Source organism: Populus euphratica, unplaced genomic scaffold (assembly GCF_000495115.2).
Source record: "Populus euphratica unplaced genomic scaffold, PopEup_1.0 scaffold197.1, whole genome shotgun sequence".
NCBI lineage: Eukaryota > Viridiplantae > Streptophyta > Magnoliopsida > Malpighiales > Salicaceae > Populus > Populus euphratica.
Window position 1 is genome coordinate 457,347 of NW_011500022.1, and position 17,197 is coordinate 474,543.

Genomic DNA, 17,197 nt, shown 5'->3' on the forward strand with positions numbered 1-17,197 from the left:
CTCAAAAGATAATTAAGCATTTGTTTCACTAATTAGTTCATGAGACGTCCCAAATGGATAGCTGTGAGAAACAAAACTTTACGAGGGGGTGTAGGCATGTTGACAATAAGTTTAACTACATGAGCCTATTTCTTCCCAGTGGTCTCTAACTCCATCTTCTGAAGGTTCAACAGCAAATCACCAGAGTCAAGGAAAACCTTGTTGGCTGAATTTGAGATGGTATGTGCAATTTCTCTTGCGGCTTCAATCTTCCTTAGAGTGATAAATGCAGGATTGTTGGCAATAGCTTGACCAATGAGCTGAGCACTGGTGGCCTCTCCCTGTAATCCATAGAGGATAAATGATTAGAGAGAGGAAAAGGGGGAGGAGGAGTGCAATTTTCAAACGCAGGTCGAATGAAAACAAGAAGGCCTTTGTCCTAAAATAGATCAAGATTTCTTCTGTCTCACCTCAGCTCTGATAACAGCACTTTTCTTGTCTTGTTCAGCTTTTTCCACAATAAATTTAGCTCTTTCAGCTTCTTGTGCGGCCACTTGTTTGGCTTCGATGGCAGCAGTAAATTCTTTCCCAAATGTCAAGCTTGTAATGGACACATCATCCAGTGCAATGTTAAAATTGACCGCTCTTTCTGTCAAAATCTTCCTTATTTCTCTACTAACAGCCTATAAAAAAAGATAATTAGGCAACAAAGAATGATGCGACGTACATAAAAAAGAACAGCCAATATATCGAGAAGACAATGCTAAAGTGATGGAGAAACTAAAGACCGATCAATATCTTCCATGATTCTCTAACAATGGCCAACAGATGCCTACTGTTAAATTGATGCCTGAACAATATAATCATCCTATATTTAAACTTATAGAACTCTAGTTTCTTAATTTTCGTACAAAATGAAAAGAACCTAGTTGAAACAACCAACAAGATACTGATATCTGATGCCAGAAGCATTCCCAAAATACTAACAAAGAACTTCTTTTGAAAAGAAAACGAAAGAAACAAAGAGAAAAGGAATGCTAACCCACCTTCGATTGAGCCTTCTAGAGAGAGAGAAAGGGGTTTAGGGTTTATAGCGCCGAGAAGAAGAGAGAGACAGAGAAGGGTTTTAAGTGTCTGAGCGAAACATTGTGAAAAAGGAAGTGCCTTGCTTGAGCAGAGTGTCAGGGAAATGGGCCCAGTAATTTTTGGTTTTAAGAAGCCCATCTTTTATCTCTTCTTCTTGAAGGCGAAACCCTGAAATAATATTACTTTGAATAAACAAAAATCATTGCAATAGATAAATTAAATTACGAGTTCTCTTCGTATAATCATGAAATTATAATACTATTTAAATTTAAACTAGATTAATATTTTAAATTATTAAATAATAAATTTAATTCAAATTAAATTTTAAATCAATAAAAAAACACTGATTAACTTAATATTTATATATATAAAAAAAATTCAAAAACTTATTATTGGCCTTTAGATTATCATATATGTTTTTAATCTTGAGTTTGTTCGGAAGTATAATTGCGGTTATTTTTTAAAATATTTTTTCAAAAAAAATATATTAAAATAATATTTTTTTTTATTTTTAAAAAATTAGTTTTGACATTAACACATCAAAATAATCTAAAAATATAAAAAAATATTAATTTGAAGTAAAGGAAAAAAAATATATTTTATTAAAAATACTTTTAAAACCCAAAAATAAATAGGTATCCTACCAAGTTTACCTTTTTAATATATTTGATTTGTTGGCATTAACCAACCACATTGGTATTAGTTTTTGATAAATTTAAGGGTTATTTTTCTTATTTAAATTATCATAAATTTGATTAAATTTTAATTTATTTTTCTATAACTAGATTGGATTGATAACAACAATTTATTTATTTTCTTAATCAATGATGATTTGAAGTCAAAATTTTGTGGCAATTCAAGTAATTTAAATGAAAATCAAATCAATTAAAATTTATTTAAAATATCTTGAATTTATTTATCAAATTGTGTTACCATCCAATTTGAATCAACATGACAAGATGGCATTAAATCTAGATGGCACCTAACCCAATTAGGATTTTTATTTTTTCATGGAACTTTGTGTCAATACTAAATCCGTTCATTTTGGTCCCATTTAATAATACTCTCGGGTAGAATTTATTAAGACAAAATCTTGAACATGACTGATATACTCGAACCCGACACATAAAACATTTATATATTAAATGAAGTCACGCCTGTTAACATTGTGTCTCGTTACTGATAGTTGCAAGTGAGACAGAAATAATAGAGATTGAATATATATATATATATATAATAATAATAATAGTGCATAAGATGGAGTAAATAAAAAAAATATTTTATTATTATCATACTTATATATTTTAAAAAACAATTAGATTTATTTATTTTTATTTTTAATTTATATTGAGTGTTGAGATTTATAATATTATAATAATTTAATTATAAAACTTGATTAGTTCAACGAATCAATCTTAGATTTGAATTGATTCAAGTTTAAGAAAAAAATAGAAAATAATTAATATGATCTAACACGATCAAAACCCTGGCCGATCTCAAATTCAAGTTTTAAAATTATAATAATAATCATTTTATTCATATGTTAACTTGGGTTGTCTCTTAAAACTCATGCCTCATACCTTGCCTCGTATCAAAACCTCGAGTCAAATTTTAAAATTACGATCTGGGTTGACCCTTGATTTGTTCATATTAGACTCCTAAATCGGATTTTAAAACTATAATAATAACACTTATCTTTACATTGACTGGAGTTAATGGTGAGTCTAACCTAATTTTTTTTTCTTATATGTCTTAGTTCGATAATTTTATAATTGAAAGGTTTCTACAGTGATATTTTAAGAATATAAAATAACAAATATTATCTCAAAAGACATATTTCTTCTGCATTTTCAGTTTTAAAAGTACAAAAAATTACTCCATTATTTTCTCAATAACATATTTATTTTTATAATTTGTATCTTCTACCAAATCAATTCTCATCTTCTTTATTTTTATTATTTGATAAAAACCAAACACTATCATAAATATTGATTTTTTTTTTAATTAGTATCAACAATACACAATGCACAAAAACTATAACTACTGCAACTTTTACAATGATTTATTTTCCCTCTGAATTACTGTCTTTAAATAATTAAAAAACTTTAGATCTACCTTTACATGAACATGCTTCATGAATTCAAAAGATATATACATAAACAACCTTAAAATCCATGGTAAGAGATCTTCTTTTAGTAATAAGAAACTCTTCTTCTTTCTCTTTAAACTAGACAATATAAACATACACAACATAGCCTCGATGAAAGCTATTTTCCTCCACCATGAATATTAACTTCAGCTTCAAATATGATTTCTTTGAACCTTTTAAAACCTTGTTTTTCATGTATTTGTACTGCTCAAGTATATGAATCAGTTTTGAAAACAACTTGATTTTCATGAGGTTTTTTCATTTACCGTCTATGTCAAAATTAGGACATGAATCAAGATCAAATTAGCCAATCTCCATTATACTTAAATAAATATAAATGTACACATTGATATATCTTTTATCTTAAAATAAAGTATGATTCATAAGATTTATTTACATAAGTTCTACCTTGCTAACTCAATATAGTTGATCAGTTTTTATAAAAAAAAAATCCTTCAATGAGTGGCGATGTGAGAATAAAATCCACTAAAATTGAACTAATTTTAATTAAAAAAATAAGCACCACCTACCTTTTTATAAAGTTGAACTAATTAAATGTCTTAGATCACTAAATTTAAATGTCTTAGATTAATTAAAAAATAATATTATAACTCGCATACATTTAATTAGTTTAATTTTATAACTCAAAGTTATAAATCACTACACCGCTACCATAGTTGGAATAATTAGATTCACTGTTTTTCACAATATTATTCTTAGATCAACAAGTGAGTTCATGAGAGCTTTTTATCGATTTGTTCAATGGCAACCTTTAAGTTGGAATAACTACATCAGCTTATCCTTTTCTCTTGTCACAGGTAGCTTTCCATCCCTTTTTTGCTTACAATTTTCAGAGGGGTGTTGCTAGGAAGCCACTTGCAGTTTTTCTTCTTTTTAATAGAAACAGATATATTTGATAAATTATACACTTACTAGACAAGCCTAGCCTAGTCAAACATGTCTCCACCAATTAATATATTGATTTATTAATTTAATTTGAATTATTTTTTAAATTAAACTAAATAAAAATTAATTTAGTTGATTAATAAAGTGAACTCTCATTTCTATCGATATTTAATTTTAATTTTTAAAATAAAATTTAAAAATAATATATTTTTTTAAATCTCGAACTGATAATATTTTTAATTAATTCAGATCAATTTTAATTTATTTATCCGATCAATAATCTAGATCGGGTATTTAGTTAGGTTAAGTTTAATAACTTTAACATCGTCATCAAAAAGATTGGTAGACTAGAAATTAAATCAATAACATAATCTTTGATCTTGTTGAAATATGGGAATTGTAGGTGTACTGGTATTTTAATTGCAAAGCAAAATAGCTGTTGAGATGCATCAGTGGCAACCAAATTTGGCCAGCATATCCACGTAGCGAAGTTTTATAGGAGCATGAACAAGCTGCCTAACATTAATTCAAGACCTGAAACATCAAGAATTGACCAAGAAGATATAATTGTCAACACGCAAGGATTTGGGAGATTCCCACCACCTCACATCGGATCCTTACCTCAATATCTAACCTAAGATTAAGATAAATTAATCTCAATTATTAAATGGTATATTTGGTATGATAAAATTAGTAACATATTGTAAGAGGAAAATATCCATCATTGATGCGATTGATTAGGTAATAAATGGAATTATTGTCTAATATACCATAATTTAAATTTTAAAAGTTAGGTTTGATAACTCAGAAGATTTACTCTCTCTTTATAAAATTTTTTTTGAACATATAGGATACACAATTGATATGATTGTATAGCTTTAAATTTATTGGGAAAAAAAGAAAGAAAAAAACTGGTTGACAAATAAAACTTAAAAAATACCCTTTAATTTTAAATTTAAAAATAAACAATCATGCATGATGCATCACTGAGGATATGAATAATTTACTTAAAACCAAATTAATGAATAAATTACCTAATACAACTAGAAAAACTTAGAAAAACTCCTTTTTTTCAAGTTTGAATTTAGCCACCTTCTCTTTTTTTTTCTTTTTTATTTTACCTCTTCATTTCATCGTATTTTTTTACCAAATCAACTAAATTACATTGAAGTAATTTTTACATAGTTTACTTTTAAATCCAAACTATACAAAGAGTCATATTGAAATGTTTTTTTTATCAATTTTATTTTAAAAAGTTTTGTATTAGTTCTTTGAGTTAACTTTTAGATCGGTCAAATCGATTAGATTATATCAAAATAATACTTAAATGCATTAATTTTAAACTTATACTAGCTAAAAAATTAGGTTAAAATTTTTTTTTATTAATTTTTGTTTTTATTGCCCAATCAAATTATTTTTAAATGTGTCAAATCAACTAAATCACGTCAAATCAATTAACAAGTTTAATGTTAAATATAAGTTAGACAAGAAATAGAACCAAAGAATTTTAAAGTTAGACAACAAATTGAACTAGAGGGTTACCCACAAAGCATAGCTGAACAAGTAGAATCCCTGCTAACTCAAAACCATTTGCATTAAATCAAACCTTAATTAGATTAAGATCAGTCAATCCTAACAGGTTTAATAAATGTTTTGTTCCCCAACATGGAAATATTTATACAAATCTTGTACTATGCATAGGGAGAATAATGAAGTGGTGTGATTAGATTGGGATGGCTCACAAAAAACACACCTACTTTATATATATATATATATATTGGGACACCAAACTTCGTAGGCAAAACATTTTAAGTAGTCAAGGACGCGTAAAAACCCCATCAGCACATGAACAAAAGAGAGTGTTCCATCAATTTGTTATCACAATACGTTACTGATTTCACATTTAAAGACCTCAACTTCATGTTATTCATGGTATTTAATATACTTGAATATATATGTATATATATAAACAATATTTTTTTTAACAAGACATTAATTAGATCAAATTTAATACGGTTTAATCAGCTCAATTAAATAACTAAAAATCTAATAAAAAACAAAATCAAAATACAATATATTTGTCTGAGTTAAAGCCGATTTATTTTAGCAAATCTTTAACCATGCTTTTTTGAAAAACTCATTTTTATTTTTATTTTAAATTAACTTTTTTCTAGTATTTTTAAATCAATTTAATATGCTAATATAAAAAAAAAATTAAAAAAAACATTGATGCAAAAAAATAACAGCTCCAACATTATGCAAAACACTACCTAAATTTTTAATCCTGAATTATTCATTCACAGCTTAAATTTGAAACAAGATAATCCCCTCTCAAGGGCCAGGACTTTGTACCATCGAAGAACAACAGTATGAAGGTTGCTACAAGTAGGTGTCCATGCACGCAAAGGAAATTGCATCTTTTTTAATAACAGACATTACGAACAATCAATGCAACAATTTGTACTTTCCATCTCTTATTGATCATGCTTACCTAAGCATTTATTTATACATTGGCAAATGGAATCCGAAGAACAATCATCTGATACCAAGGACAACATGGACAAATAGTCCAATATTTGTCTAAAAAATGGTTCAATTGAGGAGGTTCCCCTTGGAGCTGCCCAACTCCATCAACATAAGTTTTTCGAAGCCAAATATAATCCCTTGTTTGTCTCAAAAGATAATTAAGCATTTGTTTCACTAATTAGTTCATGAGACGTCCCAAATGGATAGCTGTGAGAAACAAAACTTTACGAGGGGGTGTAGGCATGTTGACAATAAGTTTAACTACATGAGCCTATTTCTTCCCAGTGGTCTCTAACTCCATCTTCTGAAGGTTCAACAGCAAATCACCAGAGTCAAGGAAAACCTTGTTGGCTGAATTTGAGATGGTATGTGCAATTTCTCTTGCGGCTTCAATCTTCCTTAGAGTGATAAATGCAGGATTGTTGGCAATAGCTTGACCAATGAGCTGAGCACTGGTGGCCTCTCCCTGTAATCCATAGAGGATAAATGATTAGAGAGAGGAAAAGGGGGAGGAGGAGTGCAATTTTCAAACGCAGGTCGAATGAAAACAAGAAGGCCTTTGTCCTAAAATAGATCAAGATTTCTTCTGTCTCACCTCAGCTCTGATAACAGCACTTTTCTTGTCTTGTTCAGCTTTTTCCACAATAAATTTAGCTCTTTCAGCTTCTTGTGCGGCCACTTGTTTGGCTTCGATGGCAGCAGTAAATTCTTTCCCAAATGTCAAGCTTGTAATGGACACATCATCCAGTGCAATGTTAAATTTGACCGCTCTTTCTGTCAAAATCTTCCTTATTTCTCTACTAACAGCCTATAAAAAAAGATAATTAGGCAACAAAGAATGATGCGAATGAACAGCTCCGTACACAAAAAAGAACAGTCAATATATCGAGAAGACAATGCTGAAGTGATGGAGAAACTAAAGACCGATCAATATCTTCCATGATTCTCTAACAATGGCCAACAGATGCCTACTGTTAAATTGATGCCTGAACAATATAATCATCCTAAAAGCCTATAAAAAACCAAAGTCAACCGAGAATGGTGCCTTAACAGCAACATGCACACAAAAGAAAGAATGACCAAATTGCAGCTTCACCAGCTTTTGGTTTGTACTTGTATTATAATATATGTCTCCATGGGTGTGTGTGTTTTATTTTCAATATAACCATACTTTCAAGAACATATTTAACCAAACACTTCTACATGTTTTTCACCGCTCCAATACATTGCTGTAAAAGCTTACACCACCACCGCTATTGCCACTCTCAATGCCAAATACCCACTTAATAGTGCAAAATAATGGAAAGCTAGAGAAAATACGAACATTATCTTCCCTAGTTCTCTACTAATAGCCTACACAGAACTAAGGGTCAGTCAACATGCTATCAAATAGATGCCTTAGCAACTATATACACAATACTCATGAAAAGGTCATTTCAGCAAATTTAGGAATTATGGGGAATCTACAAAAATAACATGTTAAATAAACACTTCCCCTTGCTGATCAGGTGAATGAAACTGATAGTGTTACTTTGCACCAGGATTTGAATGCTTAGTGATTATTACCTCTCTCTGAGTAATGAGCTGACTGGCATTGTATTGTGCAACCACAGCTTTCAGTGTTTCATGAATGATAGAAGGCAAAACTCTTTCATTATAATTCTCACCAAGGGTTCTATAAATTTCAGGTAGCTGGTCTGCCACAGGACGAGTAAGAACTCGAAGCCCAATCTTGACCTGTTAACAATTTTAAAACCAATTCAGAAAGAAAGATTGCAAGGGTTTTAATATAATGCATAAAGATAGGAAACTAAAGCCAATAGATTCAAAGTTCTCGGCAACCTCCTTGAGTGCATCAACAAAAGAAGTGTTGTCCAACAGAGTTCCAGCAAGAATCTATAATAAGATTTTTAGGAATTATGAAAGGCATAAGACATCTACCATTTGGAGATCACGGCTCCCTGAAGTACTCTCTACCAGATGGGGTCGTGCACGAACATCATAAATGACGGGCCTTTCAAACCATGGAACCATAAAGTGTGTCCCCTCAGGATAAACCTGGTCATTGAGCACACATTGAACAATACATATTTGAGCACATAATAAAATACAGAAGTAAAAGGCATGGTTTCAAGATTACAAATGAAATGATGGTGGAGGAGGAAATGCGATCCAGTATAAGTCCAACAACTGCATTGTTAAATTAATCGTGATTTGAGAATCAAAACTCTAGTTTCAAGTGGCCAGCCCCTCTACCCCAAACTCAACCATTGAAGCGGGGACTAACCAACCCCAGATGAGTCAAGAAGCATTTAAGAGTGCATGAAAAATGTAACTGATTGAAACAGAAGATAATAAAATTAGACAGTCATCCGAAGAATAACTGTGATCAAGCTGGTCCCTAGAGGCTTTATATTCTTCAGAATATATTAAATCACCAAGCAAATAATTTCCATTCTTATATCCATATCAACTATTCTGCTACACTGATTTCCAAATACAAAGATAAAATCACAGAACACGGAATGGTTTCAACTTCCACCCACCATTATATGGCATTGTTGAAGGTAAGAAAATGCAAAGGGGATCAACATATTTCTCATTAGCAAACAATATCAATAGGTCTGTTCCAAAATACATTGATTAAGGTTGCAAAATGTTAAAGAAAGCAGCCCGATAAGTTAAATAGCAGATTTGGCAGTGCATATAACATGAGCATCAGCCGATGAGAAAAGGGTCATCATGATAACAAAATATGAGGAGCAAGTCAGATTTGACAACAAGCAAAATAAACAACCATCATTAGCTTTCCACAATTCTTCGTGTAGGCCACAGTAAGGAAATTAACCTTGTCTTTGACACCAACTATACGGTTGAACATGATTGCTCTATGTCCACCATCAACGTTGTAAAGACTGTTGGCAGCTCCATACAAACCAAGCCCACCAATAACTCCAAGCTTAATCAGAGTTCCAACGGCACCACCACCCGGCAAATTGGGTACTTTCACATTCTTGAAATTCATCTAAGAACACAAAATCATTCACGTTAACAAGGTCAAACCAACAACGAACCAAAAGCAAACAACAATGTCGGCATCATATGTAATCAAAAAGCTTGTTTATTTCCCATTTTCACATTTCCTACTCTAAAAAACACATTAAAGAAACTCAATCTAGGCCTCAAAATTTTGTAACTTTTCTTTCTGGAAACACAAATTTTAACAAAATAAACAAAAAGTAATAAAATCTCGACTTACTAAAAACAAATAAACAAACCCATTAAAGAAAGGAGAGAATTTGTTAGGTTATTAAGGGAAATGAAGCAAGAGGAGCAAGATTTAAGCTTATAGAACTCTAGTTTCTTAATTTTAGTACAAAATGAAAAGAACCTAGTTGAAACAACCGACAAGATACTGATATCTGATGCCAGAAGCATTCCCAAGATACTAACAAAGAACTTCTTTTGAAAAGAAAACGAAAGAAACAAAGAGAAAAGGAATGCTAACCCACCTTCGATTGAGCCTTCTAGAGAGAGAGAAAGGGGTTTAGGGTTTATAGCGCCGAGAAGAAGAGAGAGACAGAGAAGGGTTTTAAGTGTCTGAGCGAAACATTGTGAAAAAGGAAGTGCCTTGCTTGAGCAGAGTGTCAGGGAAATGGGCCCAGTAATTTTTGGTTTTAAGAAGCCCATCTTTTATCTCTTCTTCTTGAAGGCGAAACCCTAAAATAATATTACTTTGAATAAAAAAAATCATTGCAAAAGATAAATTAAATTACGAGTTCTCTCGTATAATTATAAAATTATAATATCATTTAAATTTAACTAGATTAATATTTTAAATTAGTCAATAATAAATTTAATTTAAATTAAATTTTAAATCAATAAAAAACACTGATGGAATATACACACACATATATATATATATAATTCAAAACTTATTGGCTTTAATATTATCATATATTTTTTTAATTTTAATGTGTTTATGAGTATAGTTGCGGTTGCTTTTCAAAGTATTTTTTAGTTGAAAAAGTATCAAAATAATATTTTTTTATTTTAAAAAAATTACTTTTGACATCAACACATTAAAATAATTTAAAAATATAAAAAAAAATTAAATTTAAAATAAAAAATTTAAATTTTATTAAAAACATTTTTAAAACCCAAAAATACATCGTTATCATGCCAAGTCTACCTCTTTAGTATATTTGATTTGGTGGCATTAAACAACCACATTGGTATTAGTTTTTGATAAATTTAAGGGTTATTCTTCTTATTTAAATTATTATAAATTTGATTTAATTTTAAATTATTTTTTTATAACTAGATTAGATTGATAACAATAATTTTTTTATTTTATGTAATAAATGATGATTTGAAGTCAAATTATTACGGCAATTCAAGTACTTTAAATGAAAATCAAATCAATTAAAGTTTATATTCTTTAATAAATTGCAACAAAAATATTAGTATCTGAATCAAGATTGTTAATTCTATTATGTTTTATCTGAAATGATTGAAACATTTTATATTAATTTAAAAAATAGAATAAAATAAAATAATTTTTATTTTATTTTAAATCTTGGTTTGTTTTGTATTTTTTAGTTAAATTTTGACAAGAATATTCCGGTTTCATTTCACATATTTCATTTTAGTCTCGAAAGACTATTGAATCAAATTGAATCTGATTCAATTTGATTAATCAAACCACTCAAGTATAAAAAGACTCTTTTTTATTTTATTATTTTCAATAACAATAATATTAATTTTTAAAAATTAGATTTATCACTAATATATATGGTTTATATTCATGTTGTTTATTTCATGTTTATACTTTATAGGAATTTAAGCAAAATAAAGAATGTTTTAGATTTTATTAGCCTTGATAGCATTAACCTAATTTTATATTTAAAATATTTGTGTTAAAACATTTTACTTCTTTTATAATATCTTGATATTTTATTTAAGTTGAATTACTTTAAATTAAATATTTATTTAATCTTGACTATATAAAAATATTTTAAAATTTTAATTTTAATTTATTTGATATTGTGTTTATATTATATAATTTATAATTAATTTATCTTGAATTTAAATTATGTTTTATATATATATATATGTATATGTATATATAAACAGTATAATCTCAAAACATCACGTTGAAAAACTCTAAATCTAAAACATTTTATTTCAATTAAAAAAATAAAATATCTACCGAAACAAAATTGCCAACCAAACCATCTGGATGTGAACCTGGAGCTGCCAAGTCAGCAAGAGTTAAATAAGCATCAAGATTTCGTTATCCACTTTCAGTCATTGCAGCCTTCTCAATCATTTTTTTTCCTCAAGAAAACCAAAAAGGAAAAAAAATGGCTTCTTCTTCTCCTTCATCTCTTCTGCTTCCACCTGGTAACTAATCAATCTCTTCTTCACCTTCGGAACCACTTCATTGTTGCCATCACGTTCATTTTTCACATTTATTGTGGCATGCAGGTTCTTCTTCTGGCAAAACTACCAAAAGACATGGCAGTATTAATGTCTTTGACGAGGCCCAAGGTTTGATGAACATTAATGTGCAATGCTCAAAATTGGACCTTAGAATTAGAGCAAGAGAGAAGAAGGTGGATACAAGTTTGATGAAGAGAAGAGATCATGTAATTGGGCTGGCATTAGGGGTTTCAAGTCTTTGTAATATGGGCTTATTTGATGATATTGCCAAAGCAGCTGGATTGCCACCAGAAGATAAGCCAAGATTATGTGATGAAAACTGTGAGAAAGAGCTTGAAAATGTATGGTGAGATCATTACATGGACCCCTTTTTCTTAATTTTGATAAGATTGTTAAGACTGGTCATTTTCAAATTCTGGGTCGATTAATCCTCTTTGTTGATGAAGGTGCCAATGGTGACTACAGAGTCTGGATTGCAGTTCAAGGATATTAAAGTTGGTCAAGGCCCTAGTCCTCCAGTTGGTTTTCAGGTAAATTAATTGAGAAATCATGTTTTGATGCTCTAGTAACCAATTTGTAGCTTCCAAGACTTACCAACTGACTTATCAATTGTGGGCCAAATCCATGTTTCTTGGTCACCTTTCCCACCAGAAGGAGCTTTCAGTTTATATATATATATATATTGATTGCTCAATTTTCAGACGTTGCTTGGAAAGAATTAGCTAGACTTGCACATAAATTTCTTCGGTAACAAAAACCAACCAGGACAATTAGTAGATCTTCAATTCATTCACCATTAGTTACAGGAATTGGCCATTAGGCTAGGTTTACTGGTTGATCAGTTTGGATAAACATTACTTGGATTCAATTTTTCTTTCACTTGTCCACCCCATGTAATGGCAGTATCATTTATGCTCACAGGTTGCTGCTAATTATGTTGCCATGGTTCCATCTGGGCAAATTTTTGACAGGTACATTGTTGATTTTATGATCATTAGTGATGTCTAATGGTAAAATTCTGGATGATGGAATACCTTTTGAAAAATGGATGAAATTTAGCGTCTAGGTATAAAGGGGCCAGGGCAGAGTTGCCAACTGTGGTGGGTTTTCGGTCTACAAGAACTTGCTCAATTTCAAACATTGTTTGCCTTTCATTTTGCAGTTCATTGGAGAAAGGGCAAATCTATATCTTTCGTGTTGGCTCCGATCAGGTAAGCTCCATAATTGTAATCCATGTTAAGCTTGGCCCTGTGCCGCTGATCATGAAAGTGAGTTTGCTGCTTTTAGCTTCAAGTCCTGCTTAACATTGCAAATTCTGATTTTGCTCAATCACCTCCTTAAATCAAAATATATTTAGTTATCCTTTTAGATAGGTTTCGGTAATTGTTTATGAATCCGATGGTGGATTGGTGATGCCACATGTTCTTCATGTTGTTGGATAATCTCCAAATTCCATTACATGGCAAGCATTGCATAATGCAATAAAATCATGCTCTGATGACTGTGCACTGCCATTGATTTTCTTTTCAATTTGAATGACTAGAATAGGTGATCAAGGGACTTGATGAAGGGATCCTGAGCATGAAAGTCGGAGGGAAGCGGCGGCTCTACATTCCAGGACTGGTAATTCATTCTCATCTCACTCAAAAAACTGTAGATAGTTGCAGAATGTTAGCCAAGCAGCTGCCTTGGTCTAGGTAAGATGGAAATCCTATATTGGACCAATGATACATCATAAGACTTGATGGTCTCACCGTTCTATGTTATGCATTCTCTTGAGATTTAGAGAGCTAGTTAGGAGCAAATTCCAAAACTTGATGCATGGATCCATACATATCAGTCTATGTACAGCCATCTCGAGATGCGATGGTCTTACTGGTAGACATCATCTTTCAACATGTATTCTTGACAGCTAAACAATAATCTCTATTTGTAATCAAGCTTCTAATTATGTTGTTTTAATGGCTTATTCATGTTTCTAGTTGGCTTTCCCGAAAGGACTCACTTCAGCTCCAGGAAGGCCAAGGGTGGCACCAAATAGTCCTGTAGTTTTCGATGTCAGTTTGGAATACATACCAGGCCTTGAAGTGGAAGAAGAATAAGACTTGAATAATCTCCATCTCCCATTTCTTATTTCAGCCTTGCCTCTCTCCCTTTACATGATCTCCCCAAACAAGGTTAAAAATGGGAGTTCTTGAATTGTATGCCTCCCATTACTTCTTTCCCCCCCCTCTGATATTATACAAATTGAGAGCGTTCGTTTCTTGATGTAAGTTTTTGAACATTCACAGCCCATACCATTTTGGTCTGGTCCAGGTTTCGGGTTGGATCGAGTGGAGTTCACTCGGTCGAGCCTGTCAACTCGTTAGGTCAGACCATAACTAGATTGAATTGGTCAAAACCCGAATGAGAGCCCACTTGATTTTTGTTTACAATGACGGGTTTTCAATTTTATTTTAAATAAGTTTTTTGAAGAAATATTGTTTTGATTGACCTAAGTTAATTGTTTATTTTATTCATAGATCAGAATGAGTTTTATAAGTAGAATACTTAAAAAATATCGCACAATATCAAGAAAATTCAGTAACCTTAATTGTTTTGATATGTAAATCACTCTGCAGATTTTTCCCATGCTAACAAGTTTATTATCAAATTTATCATTAGGATAATTTGGAAATTATGTCAATGGGAATATTTCTCCTTCCAATGAAGGACAACTAGACGACAGTGCGTTCAACCAAATGACTCATCGGTGAGGCTCACGTGCTACCCTGCATGTGATGCCAAGTCGTTGACATTTTTTAATGGTGTAAATTTGTATGAAAAACTTTTATATCTTAATTAATTTATGGTTTTAAGATTCGGCTCTCTCTCTCTCTCTCTCTCTCTTTTTTCCCTCTCTTGCAAGTTTAAATCGTAGCAGTAAAACATTAAAAATAAATTAATATATGTCTTAAATAAAATAGATCATATGAATAAAAAAGATTTTCCATATTATTTTGAAATAATATTTAGTGGCAATTAACGTGACATGACGAGAATACTCTTACCGTATGTGGATTAGTCAATTGAGTTTAAGCTTTAATTTTACTAATTTTTATGTCCAAATTAAACATTCTCTCCATGAACACATGGTATAATTAAGGTCAACAAGATTCATCTACTCTCCGAAGAAATGGCTAAATCCTTCAAATTTGGTTTGCTTTATTGGTGGCCAACTAACTAGGAAGGATGTTTACCCCAAGAAAAGATTATATTTAGATTATATTTAGAATGAATTTAACCATTTTTCAATGTGGAAACTTAGAACACAGAGCCTAGCTCAGATGGGAGGCTTTTATTTTGGGTGTTGATTGTTGAATGGCAAAACAAGAAATTAAATCATAACTGTTTCGTAGGTCAAATTATTATTATTATATGGGTTTGAGTCATGTTACTTAAATCATAAGCTCATAAAGAATGGACATGATGATATTAGTTCACACAGTAATTACAAATGGTATAAGTTTTATCTTCTGATTAAAAGTTATTATTAAACTCTACATTGAAATAGACCAAGTTTAAGTTTTGGGTTAATAAATTAATTTAGATTAATCTATTTTTTTTTAAATTAAAATAATATCATTTAAAAAAAATAAGTTTTTAGAAGAAATTTATATCCAGGTCGAGAAGCAACTTCAAATTTTAATCTGATCATAATGATCAACTCCCTTTTATTTTTTATAAAATTGACTTGAATCAAGTCCTGAATTTACTTGTTTAGCTGCTTTGATCGAGAAGTTGGATGATTAAGGATGGTTCAAGTCTATCTCCTGACACACCTCTTGCTCCAATGAAGGTACAATATTAATTTTCTTGTTGATGTCCAAAGAAAGAATGCTGTGACAGAAGTTCCCCCAGTGAAATCACAGTTAGGTCTAGATTAAGGACCAGATGATGGACTCCAAAGAAGCTGTTAAAAGGGATCCCTCTAGCTCCACAGGCACTTCTGGATTTGAAAGCCAAAATGTTAGTTAATTAGGTAAAAAGGGTGATCATCAGAACCTAAATCCTAAAAAAAATCATCCCATGCACCTGTAAACATCACAAAGTCTTAACAAGCTCACCAACCTTTCTTCTATTAGCACTAAATTGCGTTACAAATTATATATTAATTGAAAAATTATTGAAATTCCTTGTAAAATCAAGAAGGCCAACGCACAATTAACGGAGGATATGTCCTTGTTTCAATCCTTAATTAATCTCTACCTAGCCTTTCTTGAAACCTAAATATATATGATATCATCTTCTAATGAAGATCCCAAGTGTGTGTATATATATATATATATATATATGGAGCTTAATTTCCCTTGAACAATAACAATCAGCTTAATTTTATATAACCCCACCTACTCTCAATATTAATTATTTCTATGTGACGCTAAGAAAATATTCTCGAATCATTTTATATGTTAATTTACGACCATCTTGAAAATACACTTCATCACATCAATATGATATTTAATAAATTCTTATAGGTATTGATATGACGGTTTAAACTCAAAGAATCAAGGAAAGTAACAAATATTACATGGCCAATTCCTTGAGATTAATTAATATTAACCATTATAATAACACAAGTTTGTAGGCAATGCTCGCTCTAGGGCTGGTTATTTCAAACCTTTTGTTCCTAAATCTTTATAAAAAAGTAAAATAAAAAACAGCAAAACATGACTTCTTTGGAGAGAACATAACACCAATTCTCCTTGTCCAAATACTACATTAATATCCTTTATACTCTTGAGAGAGAGAGAGAGAGAGAGAGAGAAAGATTATGCTATAGGTGGGTTATAAGTAGAAGTTGTAGGTTAGAAACTTGCAAAGATGTTGAAAGGATCCCTTCAACCTCCCTCCCTCCCTCTCACGAACACAACACACAAACAGAAATAACATATTAAGATATACCTATAGGTAAATGACTTGTAACAGTTTGTTAGCCTAGACGTTGCATCAATATCTGGTAAAGGTCGGTCCAAACCCTCCCAACTCCCTAACGAATTATTCATCGAATCATTTCTCATCTTCTCCTTATATATTTTCTTTCCCTGCTTGTCTTGTTTGCCGCCA

The 17,197-nt window shown here is 30.9% G+C and overlaps 2 protein-coding genes across 3 annotated transcripts; one reads left to right on the forward strand and one right to left on the reverse strand.

The window, feature by feature from the left end:
- LOC105141983 (prohibitin-1, mitochondrial) lies at positions 1 to 10,295 on the reverse strand. Of its 2 annotated transcripts, none has more exons than XM_011049411.1 (6): positions 10,159 to 10,295; positions 9,495 to 9,671; positions 8,588 to 8,704; positions 8,213 to 8,383; positions 450 to 662; positions 1 to 320 (listed from the first exon to the last, which is right to left on the reverse strand). In XM_011049411.1, the coding sequence occupies exons 2-6, from the start codon at positions 9,669 to 9,671 to the stop codon at positions 126 to 128; spliced, it is 873 nt and encodes a 290-aa protein (XP_011047713.1). In that variant the 5' UTR covers positions 10,159 to 10,295; the 3' UTR covers positions 1 to 125. The 2 variants fall into 2 exon arrangements, with proteins under 2 accessions (XP_011047713.1, XP_011047712.1); XM_011049410.1 differs by lacking the exons at positions 1 to 320; positions 450 to 662 and adding exons at positions 6,605 to 7,112; positions 7,242 to 7,454 and having other exon boundaries at positions 10,159 to 10,293.
- Positions 10,296 to 11,939: 1,644 nt separating this feature from the next.
- LOC105141985 (FKBP-like peptidyl-prolyl cis-trans isomerase family protein) lies at positions 11,940 to 14,372 on the forward strand. The gene is made up of 7 exons (XM_011049412.1): positions 11,940 to 12,052; positions 12,137 to 12,432; positions 12,538 to 12,621; positions 13,013 to 13,062; positions 13,254 to 13,302; positions 13,640 to 13,714; positions 14,074 to 14,372. Exons 1-7 carry the CDS (start codon positions 12,013 to 12,015, stop codon positions 14,191 to 14,193), a joined length of 714 nt encoding a protein of 237 aa, XP_011047714.1. The 5' UTR covers positions 11,940 to 12,012; the 3' UTR covers positions 14,194 to 14,372.
- Positions 14,373 to 17,197: the final 2,825 nt, after the last annotated feature.